This window comes from Cloeon dipterum, chromosome 3 (genome assembly GCF_949628265.1).
Source record: "Cloeon dipterum chromosome 3, ieCloDipt1.1, whole genome shotgun sequence".
NCBI lineage: Eukaryota > Metazoa > Arthropoda > Insecta > Ephemeroptera > Baetidae > Cloeon > Cloeon dipterum.
Window position 1 is genome coordinate 24,129,400 of NC_088788.1, and position 21,392 is coordinate 24,150,791.

Genomic DNA, 21,392 nt, shown 5'->3' on the forward strand with positions numbered 1-21,392 from the left:
CAAAATCAGGGCGCGGATCGTCAGCCTGGCTGCCAACGTGTACGGCAAAATTGTTCTTTATCGAACGCACTACTCTTTTGAATTTTGCTGCGGCTTTTTGTAGAAATGCTGATGCAATTTTCCAAGTTAAATTTCAGCAGGTAATTAAATATAACACAAACTATCAAAATAAAATAAAGAATGGGAATATAGAGAATGAAAAAAACGATTAATTATATGGTAATCTGCCGTCGCATCACAAACAATTAAAATCACTGATCACTGTAACCTTGCCACTATTGCATCGTGAACAGAAATTTCAAAATAAGTCAGAGGACTTATAAGTCTAGAGGTTTGATGACTTTTCTACTCCAAAGAATTACGAACTACGTATCACTAAAAAATAACTTATATTATTTGAATTTCAATAAATCTATATATCAAACAATAAGAAGAAAATAACTCTCTCTGACAATCTTAAAGCGATTTCTTTGTGCAGCAAACGTTCCCTCCAGATCTCTTTTTTCTCTCGTTTGATTTCTTGCGCCTTCATTAGACTGATGGTGTTACTCCTTAAATTAAAACAAATTGCCAGCCACGCAGCACGCAATAAATCCGTGTCGGAGCGCACGGATCGCCATAAATCGCGAACTATCCACCCCTTTCCTATCTCAACCCCCGTGGAGCAACGTGTATACTCCGTTTTTTAATTCATTATTGTGTCTGCATTTCGGTTGCAGCGGCACATGGGCTCGCAGGCCCTCGACGAGCACCTCAGCGGGGTTGACATGCAAGACGCGGCTTCGACCCACCCCTCGTCGTCAGCCCCGAATGCCACCGCCCTGGAGTCGACTCTCGCAGGCACCGATTCCTCAGGCTCGTCCGCCTCGTTCGGCCCCACGGTGTCCAGTCCGGCGGCGGGCACCTCGCCGCTCATCCTCGCTCAGACGCGCAACGTGTCCGCCGCTTCTGTCGCCTCGACCACCTCACAACCGCCAGTAACAGGTGACCTCTGAAACACAATAACAATATTATTGCTTTGACCTGGATATATTTTTTGAAAAAAATATATAATATTATATAATATTTGAAAAAAATATATAATATTCAACAAATAATAGCTTGTGATTTCTGAATGGACGTTTAATTTCTTAGATAAATGAATTCAATTTCACTCTTTAACAGAACTGCTTGCTGCTTTGATTACGTTTAAGACGAAGAGCGTTGTGTTTTGTACTGGATGTTTTAAAAACATGACAGTCATTCGTCACAAAAACTGCGATGGTTTTGAAAGGAAAAATACCAATATTAATTATAAAAAATCCATGTAACTTTTATTAATAAAAATTGTCATTTTTTCTCAATGAAAAACGTCAAAAATGACTAGAGTAAATAACCAGGTAATTTAAAAAAATGCTACCCTAACAACCTTTCGATTTTATTTATCTACTGCTAATAGCAGGAAAAATTGGATATTTATATTTAAAACTTCAACATAGAAGAAGCATTATTATCTCTTTGAATTGGTATTATCTATAAAAATTAAATCCAACTTCAATTAACATCCCTTTGTATCTAGAACTTTCAAGGGTTTTTCTTGAATCTCATGCTGCGGAGACTGAGCTGTATTTTCAGAAACAACTTTGCCTTTTCCTTTTCACCCTTTCAGAAACAATTTATTCACCCTCCTTTTCGATGGGAGCCTTTGTCAGCAAATATTTGTCCAAGGGCCAATGTTAAAACACTCTCATTCCGAGAATCCAAAGCACTTCTCTGCTGACAAGTGTGTTATTATTTTGAGTCTATTGCTTTCACTAACATTTTGATGAGTGCGGATGAAATAGGTCGGGTCTTTGATTGATTTCAGACTTTCCATGGACCGCCGGAGACGAGGCCCTCTTCCTGCTGCTCTTGAACACGAGCGGCGGCCTGGTCGGCAGCGTAGGCCCTGCCTTGACTGCTGCCGGCAATTCCACAGCCCTCAAACTGTGCTCTGATTGGGAACCAGCGCAGCACAATCTCTTCCAAGCAGCTAATTTGTTCTTTGCCGTGGCCTTTCTCGTCCCCAGATCCTTCAAGTAAGCCACCACCAGCCTCAAACGCACAAACACAAATAACGTAACACACGCACACAACTCTCTTATGCCCGATTCTGCGACGTGGCCTATTTTTGCCCTCTCTCGCCCTTCCCTGCGCCTTAACTCACGAGTATCCAGAGATAATAACGTCTCTCCGACTTGATGAAACTTTCCGAGATGTGCATCTCGACGCTTAGGGCTGTATGTCTACTGTAATTGTTCTGCAAAGACGTGGTTTGTGCCAATTCTCGTACACAGAAAATCAAACTTTGGACAAACTTGACAGCCGCATGAAAATCCAGTCATATCAATGATGTAAATTGAAAGATCTTATGAAAAACACAATTAATTTTTGATTGGCTGATGAAATGTTTTAAAGGAATTCCGACAGCGACTTAAGTACTTTTGACGGACCTTTTTCTGATTTAGCTTTATTCTCCTTAAACAGATTACAACTTCGCCTCTCTTTTGACCGCCTCCACTCGCTCTTTTCTTTTTCTCCCTGCCAAGCTGTAAAGTTTTCTCGTCCGACAGTAGAGAAATCAATAGTGCACACCAACTTATATTTTCCATCTGCGTTAATAGAAGGATGCTGCGCAACTATTATTCTTCTGCAGACACACTGCTCGGCGCCTGACCACTCCACGCTTATCAAGCCCGCAGAAAATCAATGCGCGTTTGAACTTTCGCGGATTTACGTTAATGAGCGGCGAGAGTGAGACAATAGTGAGAGCTTTAACGGTCACTGTTTGCGCGGCAGGCAACCGGCATGACAAAGATGCTCAGCGGCTCTGCATACCTGCTCTCCGTCGTCGTTGCTGTGTGGTGTGTACACGTACACGTTACGTGGTGCGTGAAATTTACACCGCTAGAAATATTTACTGCCGCCGCCGCTGGCTGTTGTTGTTTGTTATTTGTTCGTTTTTAATGGCACGCAATCACGTTTTTATTGTAAATGGAATCGCCCTTTATGGATTGAGCTTTAAAAGTTAGTTATATCTCGCCACAGCCAGAGTGTGTGTGCATTCATTAGTTAAAAGGGCGCACGTGAATTCGGATTGCTTGGATTGTAAACGTGTATCATTAACCTCACGAAATTTTACACACAGCTGATTGCTGAATTTATGCTTTAAAACGGTGGAGGCTTTTAAATTGTGTATATATTTTGTTTTTAATAAATCAATGTGCTGTGTCCAAAATGTTTCCACGACCCTAGAGCCACACTATTGTACAATCCTGCGAATTTGATATTTTTGGTCTCGTGTTCAGTCATCAGTAAACGTAACTTTAGCTGTATTTAAAATCGTTATGCACGATAAAATTACACATTAAAAACTGTGTAGCTTGGTAAAAATGAGTGGAGTTTGTCCGAAATATATTTTCCAAAACGGAATAATTCATCTTAAAACAAATCTTTATATGATATCAATTGATATCGTTTGTTTTACTTCTTTGGCAGCTACATAGAAGTTAAAATTATATATGAATTATAAATTTATAGAAATTTTAATACGAATAATCAATAATAAATTGTTGAGTCCTCGATATTTGCAAATTTTGCTGCCTCACAATGGTCAATGGAATTTTTACCTGCTTTTCCGGCATGGGCCACAAACTGACAGAAAAGTATAACCAAATCCTAGGAACATGAATGAAGAGTGTAAACTGCTATGTTTGGTCAGTTCAACTCGAACTGACACTTTTGATTTAGGCTCTGATTGAGTTCAGGATACACATAATAATCCAATTTTGTACTACTTTCATTTATCTTTTGGTATAGAAAAAACATCATTTAGACGAATTCCAAGTCATTTCCGTAAAACTCCCAAACTTAATAGAAACGCAAGAAAAGGAAATTTAAATTCACTTGCATCATTTTCTAAAATGCAGAGAGAAAGCAATCGAAAAGGGTGAAGCGTTGATTGCACTTTGAAGTTCAAGAAAGGGAAACCCATATCTCCATGAGATCTTTTCCGTTCTTTGATCGGATTCACCAAAGATAAAGTCAGAGAGCGAGTTAGCTAGCCGATTCATGCAAGTTACATGAGCATGAGCAGCGTTGGCATTTTTGCGTGTGATTGATCGAGCGCGGCAGGGGAGGCCTGGGGCGGACAGCTACACGTCTTCTCTTCTGCGGTGGCAGTGGGACCGAGTCTTTGAAAACAGCTAGGCAGAAAGGAAATTGAGAGGCCTAGTAATGATGATGTCGTTATTCGGAATCATCTGCCAGTCAGCGGCAATTTCTCCACCAAAGAGATAAGATGGCTTTTCATTGCGCTGTTGGTCGCTTTCCAGCGGGCCATCCAAGACGCTCGACGACGCAAAAAAGCCTTTTAAAAAGCAGGGCGAGCCCAGCATGTTGCGCAACACCGCGGAAAGCAATTTCGCCCTATCTTTTACTCGCTGCTCCCTCTTTCTCTCTCAGTGGGTCACACGTGTTCTCAGAAGTCTGCCTGGACGAAAAGAATCCGCCCGCTGCCGCTGGGAATTTATTTATGCGCGCGTGCCACGGCTTAACGCCACTCGAAAACGGCAAGGAGTAATAGAAATTTATGACACACTGCGATCTCTTTATGGCCTGCAGAAATGAGTGGTGCCTCATTTCTCCGGCGCGGAACGGACGCAGAGGCTGGCCAGTGATATGCGACCGGTCGACAGGCTCCCTTTAGTGTCGTAATTCCAATTCGACGTCTCCCTAGGGCGTGAAATTGATGCGTCGAACACGACGCGTCTGTCTACTGTACACCATCGCCATTTAATTAATTGGTGATCTGTAAACTATTATTAAAATTAAATAACCGTCAAACTGCTGAGAGGCTAAAAATACACACGAAAATCCCTTTTGTGTATCCTAAGCGTCAATATTTTAAGCAATAAATAATAATATTTAACTGTAGTCTAATAGAGGAGGTTACGGAGCTCTTAAATTAGTAGTTAATAAAAAAAATGAGCTCTCCGGCAAACAAATCATGTTTTACTTAAGTCAAACGGAGCCGTCGTTCACCCTGCTCTCTTTTGTTGAGCGCCTTGAGGAGACGAGAGGTCGAGAGGGTAAGCCGCTCTCTATTCCATTATTTGTGTGGCAAAAAATCTGGAGGCTTTTCTTCCTACACATGCAGCAGAAGAGAATGAGAAATCCCCCACTTTGAATTCGAGCAACAAGTTCGGGCTAAAAAATGTCGAGAGCTTTGCACGAGTGGCGGGCGAGCAAAGTCTAATTTCGCCTCGGGTGATTGGAACTCAAGTGTGTGTGTGTGTGCATGTGCGCGCGAGTCTGCCGTCGGAAAATTGATCATTTCAAGTGGTGGAAAACGTTTATTCGTCGAATGCAAAGAGAAACAAGGCTGCAAACGCTACTTTAATACCGCTTGGCAACAGATTTGCTCTCTTTTATTAAATTCCGCGTGCAATTGCGCAAAACCTGCTTCAATAAGGGATGTGAAAAATAGTTCGACGTCTTGTCCGGTGTGGTACAGAAAATTCATTTCGTTTGCAGTCAAGAAAAATGTAATTAAGAAGTATGATTTGACTTTGAACAAGTTGATGACAATTTGGTCACTTTCCTGGTAGAAATTTTTTTACATTATGTTTTCTTTTGATTATAACTATATCAATCAACCATGTGTTTCTGAGTAGAAATAGCAGAAAAATGATTTGAAACAAATTTAAGCATATTACATTCTTTCTCGACACAAAAAATTGGTCTATGCACTTGTAGATTTGTAGCTATATTTTCTTCTTTGACTTTTGGTTCACTTAACTCCTTGAACGCTTTTTTTTCGAGATTTATAAGTGCAAAAAAAATTAATTCTTATGTCCAACAATGATCTTTTTAAAACTAACATTTTATTGTGATGAAACCCCTGACCTAAAATGTAATATTTTTCATAAAATAACTTTGCTTGACAGTTTTGATAAATAGAGCAGGAAAGTATATATTTCCTTTATGAACAAACAATTTTTCACAACCCTGAGGAAAACCCTCCAGCTTTCTTAGTGCTGCTGCCTGCTTTCTCGTTTAATGAGAGGAGCGAAATACAACAAGGCGAGCATATACTATACATTTAGTTATTTTTCCTCTGTTTTTTGCTCGTTGGTATCTAGTCGTCGCGAGAAATGAACTTAAGATTTATTATTATTCACGACGAGCAAAGCAGGCGGATGCAAGGGAAAAAATTTGCTGTCGTTTATTTTGAGAGAGAAAAGAATATGGCTTATAGCCAAATGGTGGAAAGAAAGCAGAAAAACTAATACGCCGTCATATATACAGGGTAATTTTTATTTATGCCCTCTCTTTTTGCGCCGCTGCATTACAACTATATGGATATCATGTGTGTGTAGTATTTCGCTGGCTGGCCCGCTTTTCTGACCAGTGCTCGCACTCCTCCAGACCATGGAGAGATAAATGTCAGATTCATCTCCAATGTCTTATTTTACTGCGTACGATGAAAATTAAATCGAAACTGACTCGGTAGTTTATTCTATTACGAAATATTCATTCGCTTGATTGTGTTTGGCTTACTAAAAAATTGGGTACGCCAGTGGAAACTTAACGAGTGGACGAAACAGCTAATTGATAAATGATACTGTACGTGCCCGACAATTCCACCCAGTGCATACTAATAAAACGCAATGAATCATCATTATATTGTATTCACAACGACGTAATTTGTCCTCCAGCTCCATTACTAAAAATACACTCTTTAGGGAAAAGTAACCCCCTTCATAATTTTGCTATAGTTATCAACATGATCAAGAAGCCATTTTTTGCATTGTTTCCTCACAAATTAATAATAAATGATATATCATCCATATATGATATCACACAAATAATTGGATATAATATTTTTGATCAGTGTCGGAGGTAACGCTCATTTGTGAAAATTTGAAGAGCATACATATATTAAAACGATAAATAATATCCGTTCCAATATTGGGTTTGTTTGTGCAGGCAAAGCATTTTGGTGCTGCGAACATCACTGGCCGTGGGATTCTGCGTGAGCGCCTTTTGGGCGGCGTTGACGCTCTGCGCGGCGGACATGGTCGCGTGGAGCGCCTTTCTCAGCATCGTCAACGCTGCTCACGCGATGAGACTCGCCGTCCAGGTTCTGCCGCCGCGACTGTCGCCAGACCTTCTCGAGCTCTACGAGCGACAGTTTGGACCTCACAAAGTGGAGAAGCACCATTTTAAGGTAATAGCTTTTGCTGCTGAGTGGCGCATGCTTTGCTTTCTATTATTTTAAGGAAATTTATTTTCATTTTAGGAAATGACGAGAGAAGGCAGACTGCTAACCCTCGAGCCAGGTGACACCTATGCAATTGAAGACATAACGCCTGCCAACGACCGTCTTTCAGTGCTCTTAAGGGGCAAGTAAGTGATCCTTCAATCTGCAAACTTGATATCTGGCCATTTTTTGAACAGTTTCATCGGCTTGTTTAGAAATTGCTAAGAAGATGGCTTTATGTTAAAATAAACTGTTGAAATGTTATGCATAATCTTGATGAGGGCAATTTTATTCGGAAAAAATCTTCGATATTAAAAAATGTGGTATTTCCCCCCGATTTTATTGCAGATTAAGAGTGACATGTGATCAAACGTACCTACACTTCATCAATCCACAACAATTTGTAGATTCACCCGAATGGGAGGCTGCCAGAGTTGGCCCTAATCATGTGTTCCAGGTAATCATTTTGTAAACCTTTGAGAAATTTTAAACGCGTGTCTGGCTCTCAGGTCACAATTACTGCTGAAGAGGAGAGCGTTTGTTTGTGCTGGTCGAAGCCTAAACTAGAGAACGTATTCAGACTGCGGCCCCTGTTAGAGGTTTTGATGGTTAACCTTATAGGTACGCCATTCATATTTAGTTGACCTACTTTACCTCTAAATTTTACTCACACGTTTGCTCAGGCAAAGATATAACGCAGAAACTGTACGCAATGAACGAGCACCTGCTAAGTGCGGCCAACGCGGTGGCCGAACAGCAAGCTGCAATGGCGGCTGCCGCCAGGCTGAAGCAGCAGGAGTTACAGGCTAGTCTGCCGTGGCATGAAAAGCGGCCACCGTCGACCAGCTCGGAAAACATGTTCCTCGCCCGCAGCCTCAGCGTGGACGCCGTTCATACAGGATCCAGGGGACACGTCCGATCTCTAGCCTGGAGAACGAGGCAGCAGCGGATAAATTCGTTGTACTCTGATAGTGAGTGCGCCTTAGTTGAAACATTTATTATTATTAAACAAATATCATAAAATAGATGGAAAATTAAAAATAACTTGCATTCGTTAAGGATACACATTATTTAGTAGGTGATGCGATTTGAACTTGTTCCTTGCTTGTTTCAGATTCTCAACCAAGTGTGGCTGTAGCGCCTGGGGTAGTAATTTTCCCCATGCAGAATCGGGCGAGTCCCATACGCAAAGCCAACCACTTTCCAGAGAATTCACCCTTCGTCAATCAATTCAAGAGAAAACCTACTCCCGCCTGGGTCAAGCCACCTCCTGTGCACACCGACTCCTTTTCTTATTCCCCTTCTTCAGCTCAAGGTGACGTGTAAAATTCTATTACCAAAACATTCATTTTTTTCTGCTAGTGTAAATCCATAAATATTTATATTTATTTTTTAATCAGAGCATGACTTTGTATTGCGAACTAATTTATTTTATTAATATTATTAGTTTGACCAGCTAACTTATATAATCATTATAATGGCTTTAAGTGGGCTTTAATTGGAAATTTAAAATATTCCTGATTTTTTCCTTCCAAAGAGCTATCATAAATTGAAAAACAACAGATCACCATGATCAAAATGGAGACCACTATTTCTTTTATCGAAATAGTAGAAGGCCAAGAGTTGTGCCGGCTGTATTTCGCTGCAACACCTTCTGGGTGAAACCACCAACTAAATGATACATCCCAAGTTACTGATTCTCCATCTAGTGACGGTTTACCCCAAAAATACCTGTTTCACGCTATCGGCATCAAAGGGTAAACGGTCTCGGGGCCCTTAATTTTACAGACCAGTTTTAAAAACGGACTTAAAATCAAATATTATGTAGGGTTGTTTTTGGCAACCAGATTTTAAAATGTAAACCGTTTTCGCAAATTTATTTGAAAATGTGGGTGCGATTTGGTGACTTTTTACGCCTCAACATTTTAAAGTTTAAACCTCCGAGTTTGCCAATTTCACACAACGCTCATAGTGGTAACAAAATGCGGAGAACAAGTCGTCACCGTTTTAAAAAATCATAGAAGAAGTTTAGAGCCGAGGTGAAAGGTGAATTAATGTTCACATTCTATTTGCAGCAAGTTCTAGTCGTGGACCATCTTTTTTCACCTACCCAGCGATTCAGCAGCCGCTGGCCGCGAGTGGCCTGTTGGTGGAGCCGCCGATCGGAGTGACGCCGTCGCCCATCGTGGCCGCCATGGCCGCCAGCGTCGGCGGCCTGCTCAGACTGCCGCCCCACGCGCCGCCCCCGGCCTCCCCCGGACGCAAGGAGGTGAGCTTCGTGGAGGAGTCGGAAGTCTGATGGTGATTGGCCAGTTGGCTGGCCGCAACCCAAGTGCTCTTCGCGACACCCAATTAAGCTAATTATTTAGCCGCAAAAATATACCAGGTCGTTTGGTGCTCTGATTGCTTTCGGGACACTCGCAAACCAAGAGAGTGGGATTCGCAGCTCCGGAAACTTTGACACTCGTGAAGTGCGACAGCATGAGAGATATTTAATTACACCGCGTCACTAGCATGGTTTTGAAACGTGATTTTACAGCGGCATTCTAGCATTAAACTTCAGAGGAGGAACGAACGACACACATACAACTAACATTTTTTACACCAGTGGATCAAAATCATGCTAATGAATTTACGAAAGAAAAAAACAACTATGTAATTCAACACCATGCTGATTTATCGCAGCAACATTTTTGCACTTGCATATGTTATATATTACATAAAAGAGCAAAGTAAAACTACATGATAAGACGATGTGGTTGTGTAGCTTGACGCTTTTGATATTATTTTAGTACTTGCATATGTACACGTGCGTGAGAGCAGTTTTTAATATAACTTATATCGCTGTATTTAAAAAACGAAAACGTGTACAGGATGTTTAAGACGTTAACGTAGGAACGTGAGGTGTACATTTTTTATAGACGTATAATCAAAAATGAGGTACGACAGAGAAATTAATCGACCTTATAACCAAATGTCTGCCAGTCTTTGCTTCCATTGAATTAAATTTAAGTCCGTACAGTTGATTACCACTACGTACATTAAACAGCAAAGTTAACAAAATCACACGACATGAGGTAGAGTACGTTTTCATTAAACTCGTGATTTTAAAAGTGCACGCAAATTTAACCGGCTCTATATATTGAATAAATCTCTATTTTACCCACAATATATACTTAATTAATTAATGGTAAGTATGCAACCGGCTTTGCCTGGCAGTTGCGGGGGTTGCAGTATTTCACGCTGGATTTAAAAAGTCGTCATCGCACTTCTGTTCCTCTGTTTTTTCAACGCTTCCAAATATTTTCAGGTAATCAATCGAGTGTCAAATATCTTATTAATAGCTTTCCAAACGACCACCTTCTATCATAATATAAGTGATGAGACTAATAATCTCTTAGTTTGGTAAATTAATCCCTCTTATCGACACGATGTGTTTCGCGATTCAAGCGATTTTCTGTTTCACTCCCATAATTACCAATTACGATGTCAAGTGCGTCGAAATTCTCTACCAACGAGCTTTCAGATGTTTCCTAAAGAGCCGACCATTCGCAGCTCTGAAATATATTCAAATAGTTGATTATTCGATTAACTAATCCTTAAGTGAGCACGCACATTTCATTAATCTCTTAAGTAGTGTGTAATCATGTAAGCACGTCCGTAGACGAGATACGCGACTTCTGAAACCGATCTCGACGTTTGCAAGACGGACACATATATTCACTTATTCCTCTATCATTTCCTCAACCGCAGACACTTGGTTGTAAGCAAACAGCAAACACTTTATAGAGCGATTATCATCAGAAAAAGCTGCTAGTACGTTGATTGATTGATCGCTTTTCGCATCAGCATTTCCCGCGGATTAAGTAACAACGCTAACGACGTCGTTCCGTTTCATTTCGAATGCATACTTTGCAGATACCAAAATTGAAGAGCTAGTAGTAGAGCAGAAAGACGGGAGCGCTGGCAAAGAAACGCACAAACAAACTTGCGGCGCTGTTTTTCTTGCAGTTCTGCTGTGTAAACAATGAAAAAGAGGTGAACACGCGGCCTAGGTTTTAAAATGCAGCCGCGTGATGGATGATATTTCATATATAGAAACTCTCATGCCATGTTATAGAGCGCGTTTTGTGCTTGGTCGTGCTTTTTATCGATTCGCCCCGACCGGCGAGCAGTCGGCGTTTAAATCAATTCACAACTTGCACTTCACCGAAAGTACAGAGCATGTACTATACAGAACGTGTGGCTCGTCTGCTTGCTTGTGTTTGCCTTTTGGCCGAATAGAAACATATATAATCGACTCACAAAGCCGCTATTTCCCTGTAACAAACAGAACATTGAATCATTTTTTTGAAAACCATGGATTTTTCGCACTCTTCTTATTTGGCGCAAGTCTGATTTTTTTTCTGCCTCTTCGCATAATGTACTACATAGCTTTTAAACCGGTTCCGTTGTCACAACTATACTGCTCCTGGCAACTTTATCCTCGTTTCAATTCGCAACGTCAACACGCCGTGATAAATGATCAATTGATCACAGAGGCACAGCGTGAGTGCATTTCGAGCCGCAGGGTTGATTTGATTGCTTAAAATGTATAAAACCTAACAGTGTAGAAATTGCCTACAGAAAACAGGGTTGTTGTGTAAGCGAATGCAAATAGTATTCACCTGAAACGCGCGTAAAATCTCAATTCGAGCGTTGCAATACAAATTTATTTGGGAATTTCCAGCAATGCCCTGTAGCAGTAACGTGATTTTCAACCATAAATTTTAACTATACAAAAACTCAAGCTGAAGCAGTATAATTATAACAATTATTACTACTTAACTCAACGACACACAGACAAATCTTTTCGGTTTGAACTAAAAAGCAGAAAATACAATCATTAAATTATATGTAAATGTTCAATATCTCGTACTCAGCAAGTGTAAAAGACGAGGATATAAAATTAAATTTAGCAGTGTTCCTAACAATTAACAACCAACGGTCAAGAAGAGAAACTGTAACTCTTTGTAAATTTCGCAATATTGTAACGACGCCTAAAACAAAATTCAGGGCTTGATCGTGTTAGTGAAAGTTACATTTTTAAAATCATCATGGCATTTACTTAGCTGCACACGGTAACTCCATAATTTCCGTTTACTTTGTTGGAAATGCCTTGTTGCCGCGACCTAAAGTCTTTCACCGTTTCCCTACAGAAAAACGATTTCACGAATATAATAATAATACATACTACAACATTTGTAACGAAAAATAGAGTTCCCGAACGCATTTTTCATTAACAACTAAACGCATTGGTTATCGTAAGTGCCTTTTTAGTTAATTATCAAACGAGAAATGATTTTTCACGCGTTTTTACGGAGTGCTCAATATTTTTAACTCGCACACACATACGCCCACGAAAGTTAAATACTGTGTGTAAACAGCCACACCCTGTGATTTTACATTTTGGAGAAACTACATGAAACAAAAGGCAAGAAATACCATGGTATCTTTAGTTGCTGTATTTAAAAAAAGGAAGTAAAGTGTCTTGAATTCGATTGGAAGTTGAAATTTGATAAGAATATTTCATCGAAATGCGTAATATTGAAACAAAACTGATGTGTAATCTAATATTTAGCACGAGTTCTGTTGAATATCTATATCAAAGTGTAGCCCACGCGGAACATAAATTAAAGAAAGCGGATGGATGAAAAATCGTGTTGCTTCAGTGACAAAATAACAGCCTTATTTGCGCAGCTTTTAATGTTAAAACGAAAGATTAACTGGCTAAGAAGTTGTAAAATGCAAATGATGTATGTTTTCAGATTTATGGTTTTCATTACTAATTCGCATAATTAAACTTAATAAAGGTATGTGCAAAAGAGCCTTAAGGTTGTGTTACTATTTGCTGCTTCGCTCAGTTCAAAGGTAGAATTTCAATAGACTTTTACTGTGTGTGCCCATAATTTATTATAGCAGTCTCTATACTACGTACAAAATGAAAAAAATGTATCACAAAGTTCCTGGCAGCAACGCGCGCACCAAAAGAAAATCATCAGCCTAAAACGAGTGTCTGAACATATGTCCAGCCCTGGTATGGAACTGCGGTCTATGCTGGAAGTGCAGCCATGGATTGGACATTCCCTTCTCACCTCTGGAAGAGGCACTCTAAAAAGACAAGAAATATAATAAGAGAATTCAAAATAAAATAGATTTTCTCACCGCTCTGCTGAAGTAGCCCAGATTATGCGCATTCCATTCAAAGATCGGAGGGCTGGAATCGGGCTGGTTGTGCTGTAACCTGGTTTCATCCAACGCCAATTCTTCATACCTCACTGAAGGGTCTGAGGTTACCCTGTTGAGACCAGGAAGGTACGGAGGAACGTAGCCCAAAGCGCGAGATGCTCTGTGGTGTCTCAGAGCGAAGGCGCTCAGGCAAAACATACTGGCGATCAACTGCAATGGATATAATAAATTTGTTATGAAAATAGTTAGTTTTACCATTATTAAATAAAAAGTCTCAACTTTCGAACAACGAGGACAAGTGCGACTATTTATTAATCATCAGATAATTATTCCTTCCTCAAGAGTAACTTCCAAATAACAAATATTCAATTTTATATTTAATCCGTTTAATCTTATATCTTGAAATACAAAAAAATGGGAAAAATGATTGCTTAATAAAACACTATAAATCATACAAGGTTTCCATTTTTGTGAATTTACTTCGATTATGTTATCACATTATTTCAATTTAAAAATGGTAACTTCAAACTCTTACTATATATATATATATATATATATATATATATATATATATATATATATATATATATATATATATATATATATATATATATATATATATATATATATGTTTTTGTGTTGACCAACGGGCCCACGGCTCAATCTAATTTTAAGCAATATTTGGCCTTATGAATGAATTGAAAATCTGTACACCAGAGATGTTAATTCGCGTTCTATACCTATACATGTAACTATCTTATTAGAATTCATATTTTTGAAAGGAAATCGCCGCATATTTCAAATTTATTATGCGCAAATATTTTAACTCTTAGAGAATATCGTTAAAATTTAGATTGATCTATATAAATTACAGACCTGCAAGTGGAAGAATCTCCGCATCTTAAATTTCACTGAGTAAATTGGTCCTGGCGCGTGAGCTGCTCCTGATGCTGTGCAAAAGGGCGAAGTATGTGTGGATCCTTATATGAACTTTCTCCCGCTCGCTTGATTAATAAAAAAGCAAAGTTTCTCATGTCATACACGCAGAGCGTGTCCTCTGCCGGGTAAGAAGTTCTCTCTGCTCGTCAGGCGCTCGCTCATTTACGCTTCACGCCCTTTAAATTCAGTAGGAGCCGCCGTCAATTTAATCTTGAGCCTTATACATACTTGTTAGCTATGCGGTGTGTGCAGAATAATTGTGAAACTTTCAAACGTACACACGCGCATTGTTTTTGCTAAGCGAGCGGCACCTGGAGCTTTCTGCTGCTCTCAGGAACAATATGAGGGAATTTTTTTATTTTTATTTTTAACGCTTGTGACTTTAGACAAAAACTTCATATTTTCCTAAACGACGAGAATGATCTCATTTTTAGTGTATGATATTTTGAAATACAAACTTTAAGGACTGAGACGTGACACCCAAGATATATTATATGTCATCATAATGACATGGCTTGTTACAAAATAATTCCTCAATCTGCTCTTATTTATAATAGTAATAAATATAATATTTGTAAAATAAGTTTGGACATGTCTGACAATGAGGATGACAAAAAATAATGTTGTACTTATATGGCATAATAATTTTGCCCTATTTATCACAGAGTAAATAGACTCTATTTATAGACTAATAATATACATATTATAAAATGCTTCACCACCCATTATATTTATTAGTTAATCATTTGTAATAAAAGTAGGTAATTATTCCCACTGTTTATTTTTTTGTCAGAAAAATCTCTTTTAGGCTCGATCTGAATAAATTACTGTGACTGTGTCTTTCAAGGTTTCGAGTCTTCTGACGACTAACAACTCTACTTTTTCTAACTCAGTTTAGCTTGGTTGGCAGCACTGTTAACTGCGGTGTGTGGGTGTGAACTGAGAACTGTGAAGAGATGTCATGGCTACTGACAGGAGCTCGTTCATAGTAAGCCGGTGTTAATTTTTACACATTTGTTCAATTAAATTTATCTTTCTGTCCCTCTGCGCTCTGGCAGGTCAAACAGGACGTTCGACTGAGTCCCTGCTCGATGTCAGCCGAATCAAAAGAGGCCCCGACGAACGGCGACAGCAACTCGTTCGTCGAGGTCTACAGTGCTGAAAATAATGGACAGCAATTTCGGAAGGCTGTCAAAGTAAATTTGACGCCGAGTGCAATTCCTAAAAGAAGGTAATATTTTATTCTAACCCTTTATATTTATTTTTACTTCATTTAAACAATCAATAAGATGAGTCTGAATTTTTTCTGTTAAGCGAGAAACAATATCTTTCAAGTTTTTGATGGTATTTTTGCACAGAGACACGCCCTGCTGTCTTAAGGTCATAAATTTCAATAAAGGCTCTAACCAACAAGCTAATTTCCTGTGGTTGAGAGTCGAGAAATTGAGGACTATCAAACTCTCGGGTTTTTTCTCTTCGTCACTCCACTGTTCTGTACCAGAGCATTGACTGCGATAAACAATCTTATTAATTCAATTTATAAAAAAAAATTATGAATAATAAGTTTTATTCTGCCAACAGTTTTTGCTAAATATTCGCAAAAAATATGTATAGCGAGTCACTAGATCATTGAAACTCTTCACATCTGCAGCTTCCTCAATATCTACCGTTGATTCTTGGCTCGTATTGTTAAGGCATTTTCGGGAGTGTCAAAGCAATGGGAGATATTTGAGCAGTTCGAGGGGTCTAATTCTGCCTGCCCAATGTCAGAAATTGCTAATGATGGTTAATTAAGTGGCTTAAAGTGCTCAATGGGCTGGGCTGGATGGCGCCAACTCGCCACCTGCTAGTTTTCGCACCTTTCCAGCGACTTTAGGGACAAATGTCTAGCGTTTCAATTAAAGACCCTGTGCGGGTAGGCAAAAGATGACCACATGGGGCCCAAGCTCCTCTGTGGCCACTTGGACCCCATGTTATCCGCTCGGCGTTTTTATTGGGACCCGTTGATTCATAGCCGACGGGAAGAGCTGAGCAGATAGAGGTTTTTAAAAATGAGTCAGAACACACAAAATTTTATCTTATCTTCCGCACCTCTCATCACAATTTCGCGTGTTTCCTTTATCTTTTTTATCAAGAAATTCAATTTTCTGTAAAAAAATCCTTTCAAAGCTGACTTATTGTTAGTTAATAATTCCTAATATTATTAAATGCTTTTAATCCATTGGTATTGCCATTTTAAATATTGAAGCACTTGACATATATATACTTTAGCCCTGTCCGAGGACCGGGAAGGGGGCGCACTGCACTAGCACGAATGCTGAAACCCGGGTCCCAATAAAACCGCGAACGGATAACATGGGCGCACCAGGCTGCACAGGGACCCAGCCCACTCAAGGGCCACTTGCCTCCACACCGAGGACTGCATTGAAACGTTAGACAATCGTCCCGTGAAGCCAAATCACGCATGCTGGAAAGGTGCAAACCAGCAAGTAGCGAGTCAGCGCCGGTGCGCTTCCCAGCCCGTTGAGCAATTTGAGCGTTTCGAGTCACTAAACTAACCACTTTTTGCCATCTCTGACATTGCGTAGCCAATAATAGATCTCCGAACTGCTCAAATACCCCCCATTGCTTTGACACTCCTGAGAATGCCTTTTTGTTCTAGTGTAGGTTGCATTAAATATATCATTGACACTCAGAATATTTGGTTTGGACATTTGACAGACAAGAGCTGCTTAAATGGAACGGATGGGGGTACGCGGACTCAAAATTCGCCGTGAGGAAAGGAGTAATTTGGTTCACTGGCAACAGGTATATCTCTTCTACACTTGATCCGCAATCAATAATTGAATGTAAATTGAATAGATATCCAATTGGAGAGTTAGAGTTGCCTTATTTCACCCAGTGGACAAAAGATGTGTTCAACGTGGACTTGAGCAAGCCAATCACACCGCAACAACCTACTTCAAAATTCCCTGATCCCATCATTAACACCGGTAACTTTATTTAATTTTGAAACTCTACGCAAGTAATGCATACAAATACTCTTTGAAACAGATTTCATGGCAGAAATTAGAAAATGCAACTTGGCGATATCTGATGATGGCATGGACCGGCTGTTTAGAGCACACGGACATACACTCCATGACATCTATGTCTTGCGAGTTGGGATGTTTGCCAGAATCCCAGACTTGGTTATCTGGCCAGGTAGACTGAAAATAGAAACAGCTATGTATGCTAAGTCTAATCCATGGTAATCTTGCGCAGACTCTCATGATGAAGTGGTAAAAATCGTTGAACTTGCCACTAAGTACAATGTTGTGATCATGCCGTATGGAGGAGGAACCAGCGTCACTTGTGCTAATTCTTGTCCTGAGGAGGAAAAAAGAATGATCGTGTCTCTGGACATGTCTCAAATGGTATCTAATACTGAATAACCTTTATTTACACCCTTCTAACCTGATGAAATAATGCAGAATCGAATTCTGTGGCTGGACCAGGACAATCTTGTGGCTTGCATTGAAGCTGGGATCATTGGCCAAGATTTGGAGAAGGAGCTTAAATTCCATGGTTTCACGACTGGCCATGAGCCAGACTCCCATGAGTTCTCCAGGTAAATTGGAATATTAACATCATTTTACAATGAAATTTGGAAACAATGAAGATATAAATATAAATTTTATAAAAGTAGATTCAAAAATCGAGAAGTATCGTCCAGATATTGTTTGTTTTTCGCTCTCTGTATATCACTTAATTTATTCTGTGTGAATTAAAGATCCTTGGCATTTAGAATTTGCTTTGAATTTCAGTTGTTGTTGCTACTAAACATACTAAAAATGAAAATTGACGATAAAATATTTTATTGACTAGTCTTGGCGGATGGGTGGCCACGAGAGCGTCTGGAATGAAGAAGAATGTGTACGGCAATATCGAAGACCTGCTTGTGCATGTGCGGATGGTCACTCCGACTGGCGTATTGGAGAAGCATACGCAGGGCCCACGAGTTTCAATTGGACCTGATTTTAACCACGTGGTGCTTGGCTCAGAGGGCACCCTTGGCGTCATCACAGAAGTCGTCCTCAAGATTCGTCCTCTGCCGGCGTGCAAGAAGTACGGCTCAATCATCTTCCCTGATTTTGAATCTGGGGTGAATTGTATGAGAGAAATTGCTAAGAAGGTACGATTTGCGAGAAAACTATAGGCTAAATAGTTATTTACTGATTCTGTTTTGCAGCGGTGCCAGCCAGCATCAATTCGATTGGTTGATAATGAGCAGTTTAAGTTTGGGCAAGCTTTAAAAGCAGAGCCCAGTTTCTTTGGCCACATAACTGATGGATTCAAAAGGTTTTATGTCACAAAGATGAAAGGATACAATGTTCACAAGATGGTTGTTGCCACCCTCTTGTTTGAAGGTATATTTTTGCTCCAAAGTGTTGAAAAAGATAGTAAACATTTGCTTAATGTGTTACAGGTGAGCAAAGCACTGTTGAAAACCAGGAGAAAATGGTTTACGAAATTGCGCATCAGTTTGGCGGCATGCCAGCAGGCGAAGTCAACGGCCAAAGAGGATACACGCTCACTTTTGTTATAGCTTACATTAGAGTGAGTACACGAATTTGTGTTTAATTGTACGCGCTAAGTGGTCATGTATTCTCAGGATCTTGGGTTTGACTTCAACATTGTCGCTGAGTCTTTCGAAACTTCTGTCCCGTGGGATAGAACACTATCCTTGTGTAGAAACGTTAAAGGACGAGTAGCTGCAGAATGCAAAGGTAAGTCCATTTTGAGTTTATCTTACACAGCTTTAATATGGTAAAAACCAGCACGTTTCTGTTTTGTAGACCACCTGCCAGCAAGGTAAAAATTAATGTTGATTGTCTCCTAGGAATGGAAATAGGGACATTTTTAAAGGGCCAAAATATTTCTTTAATTTCCTACTCTTGAATTCATTTTGTGATTCCTTGCATTTGAGAAGGAATCAGTAGCAAAATTGTGTTTTACTTTTGGTGCAACGCACTGTATGAAATTAATCAACGCTAATCAATAATTAAATAACCAACTTTGCTACTCTTTTAATAACATAAAATTCTTGCAATTGTATCAAAGATGGTAGCATTCTGCACTGCTATTAGCATTAATCTTTACTTAGATTGATTTTCAAATTTACCAATATTGATATAGTGTAAGAATAATTTTTAAATTGATTGGTCCACATTATTTGCAATGAACGTTTTTTCTTCTTCACATTTATTTCATTTTGGTTTGACGTTCTGTTTGCAAATTTACAAAGATGCGCTGCCTAAACATATTTTTTTCTTCATTAGGGTGAAACTTGTTGAATTCAAGTAGGATAGTTATTTAAAAGCATTCATTTTTCTATACATGGCTGGTCCTGGTCGTCAATTTTTATTTATTTATCTTTTAACTGTGGATAGCGCAGCTGTCAATATTTTAAAAATTTGATAGTGCTTAATGACCCTGAGGGCTGGAAAACATTTGTTCTCCTCTACTTTTTAATTTTTGACCCTTTTTCAACGGCGGCTGGCGCAGCGTACAATTAGCCTAATTCTCGGCAGCTGCCCACGTTATCCAAAATTTGCCGGCTGGCGCGGCGCAGCGCAGGTGGTTGAGACCTTTACCAATAACATAGACCCTTGTTTGTTTCAGCCCGGGGTATTCTCCACTATTTGATGACCTGTCGAGTAACCCAGACCTATGATGCTGGCTCTGTGGTTTACTTTTACTTCGCCTTCAATTATGGTGACATGCCGGACCCTTGCCATGTCTATGAAGAAATCGAAGAGGCAGCAAGAAACGAAATCTTGGCCAGTGGTGGAAGTCTATCTCACCACCATGGGATCGGCAAGGTGCGGAAAAAGTGGTATAGGCAGCAGGTCTCCAGTCAGGGGGTGCACTTGTTCCGCGCAATCAAGCACAAGTTGGACCCCACCAACATTTTTGCTAGTGGCAACCTGGACTCTGGCGAGTTGCAGGCCAAGTTGTGAGTCCACTGTTTTCATTTTTTCTTGCCAAATTTCATTGTGATCATGATAATGTTTTTCACAACACCAAATATCCTGTTCCTTATAATTTGCAAGTTAATTTACATACTAAAAAATAATCATTCCAATTTTGATTGGTAATTTTTTGCCATTCATATTTGCTCTTGTGTAAGCATTCTTGATTAGCTGCTTATTAGTCATCTACAAATATATTTGATATAGTAACTGATGGTGCTAACATTGTGTTAGTCAAGGCACCGTCATTTTGAGTCACTTTGATGTTTTAATTTTAAATGCATTCAGTCAAATTAACCTAAACGTAGCCTGATGTTAATTAATTTATATTGTTGTACATTGGCCACACTGGAGCGTGTTCGTCTAATAGAAAAGCATAGTATTATTTCAGTATTTGGATTTGAGCGTATGTGATGGTGCAATCAAATACGTATACCCCCTGCATTTTGAAGAATCTATTAAAAAAACGCACTCTCAGTATTCTATTTTATTTTGTTTTTCAATAACCTCGGTATATATATATATATCGAAAAAATATGATCCCATCTTCGCAAAGCTACCTTAATTTTTAGGTTACATTATCGCGTAGAAAGTATTAAAATGTTGCTATAAGTATTCCTGCTGAACCACCAGGATCTCCTATTATGTTACCCAGAAACCTAATTCTGTAGTCTTGTTGCTGCGATATAGCGTTTGCTTTGTAACTCTTGTCATTACCCAACAGAAATGTTTACAAAATAAACCAGTTTTTCTTATGTGTGTACAAATCAAGAGCTGTTTGTTTAATTTAAAATCGCGACCTTTGAGAAACTGATAAAACGTCAAAATGCTCGTATCGCTGCTTCATATGCAGATAAGATGAGAGAGAGAGAGAATAGTTTTTTCTGTTAGGACCACTCATTCTCTTGAAGGGAACTGTGCGCCGTCGA

The 21,392-nt window shown here is 39.4% G+C and overlaps 3 protein-coding genes across 3 annotated transcripts in view; 2 read left to right on the forward strand and 1 right to left on the reverse strand.

Annotated features, from left to right (window-relative positions):
- LOC135939525 (blood vessel epicardial substance-like) overlaps positions 1-13,149 on the forward strand; it is a 35,058-nt gene extending 21,909 nt beyond the window's left edge. Inside the window, exons 2-10 of the mRNA XM_065483981.1 lie at positions 720-984; positions 1,847-2,057; positions 7,009-7,249; positions 7,322-7,428; positions 7,631-7,739; positions 7,792-7,903; positions 7,966-8,253; positions 8,397-8,597; positions 9,358-13,149. Coding sequence (XP_065340053.1) covers positions 726-984; positions 1,847-2,057; positions 7,009-7,249; positions 7,322-7,428; positions 7,631-7,739; positions 7,792-7,903; positions 7,966-8,253; positions 8,397-8,597; positions 9,358-9,581 — 1,752 coding nt within the window. The 5' untranslated portion in view covers positions 720-725 and the 3' untranslated portion in view covers positions 9,582-13,149. The remainder of the gene's footprint in view (positions 1-719; positions 985-1,846; positions 2,058-7,008; positions 7,250-7,321; positions 7,429-7,630; positions 7,740-7,791; positions 7,904-7,965; positions 8,254-8,396; positions 8,598-9,357) is intronic.
- Positions 13,150-13,198: 49 nt separating this feature from the next.
- Positions 13,199-14,584, reverse strand: LOC135939526 (uncharacterized). The gene is made up of 3 exons (XM_065483982.1): positions 14,387-14,584; positions 13,487-13,720; positions 13,199-13,432 (listed from the first exon to the last, which is right to left on the reverse strand). Exons 1-3 carry the CDS (start codon positions 14,408-14,410, stop codon positions 13,325-13,327), a joined length of 366 nt encoding a protein of 121 aa, XP_065340054.1. The 5' UTR covers positions 14,411-14,584; the 3' UTR covers positions 13,199-13,324.
- Positions 14,585-15,388: 804 nt separating this feature from the next.
- Positions 15,389-21,234, forward strand: ADPS (alkyldihydroxyacetonephosphate synthase). Its single transcript, XM_065484469.1, has 12 exons — positions 15,389-15,437; positions 15,508-15,680; positions 17,171-17,257; positions 17,312-17,442; positions 17,504-17,653; positions 17,714-17,865; positions 17,923-18,059; positions 18,317-18,623; positions 18,681-18,858; positions 18,918-19,048; positions 19,104-19,218; positions 20,114-21,234. Exons 1-12 carry the CDS (start codon positions 15,411-15,413, stop codon positions 20,449-20,451), a joined length of 1,926 nt encoding a protein of 641 aa, XP_065340541.1. The 5' UTR covers positions 15,389-15,410; the 3' UTR covers positions 20,452-21,234.
- The last annotated feature ends 158 nt before the right edge of the window (positions 21,235-21,392 follow it).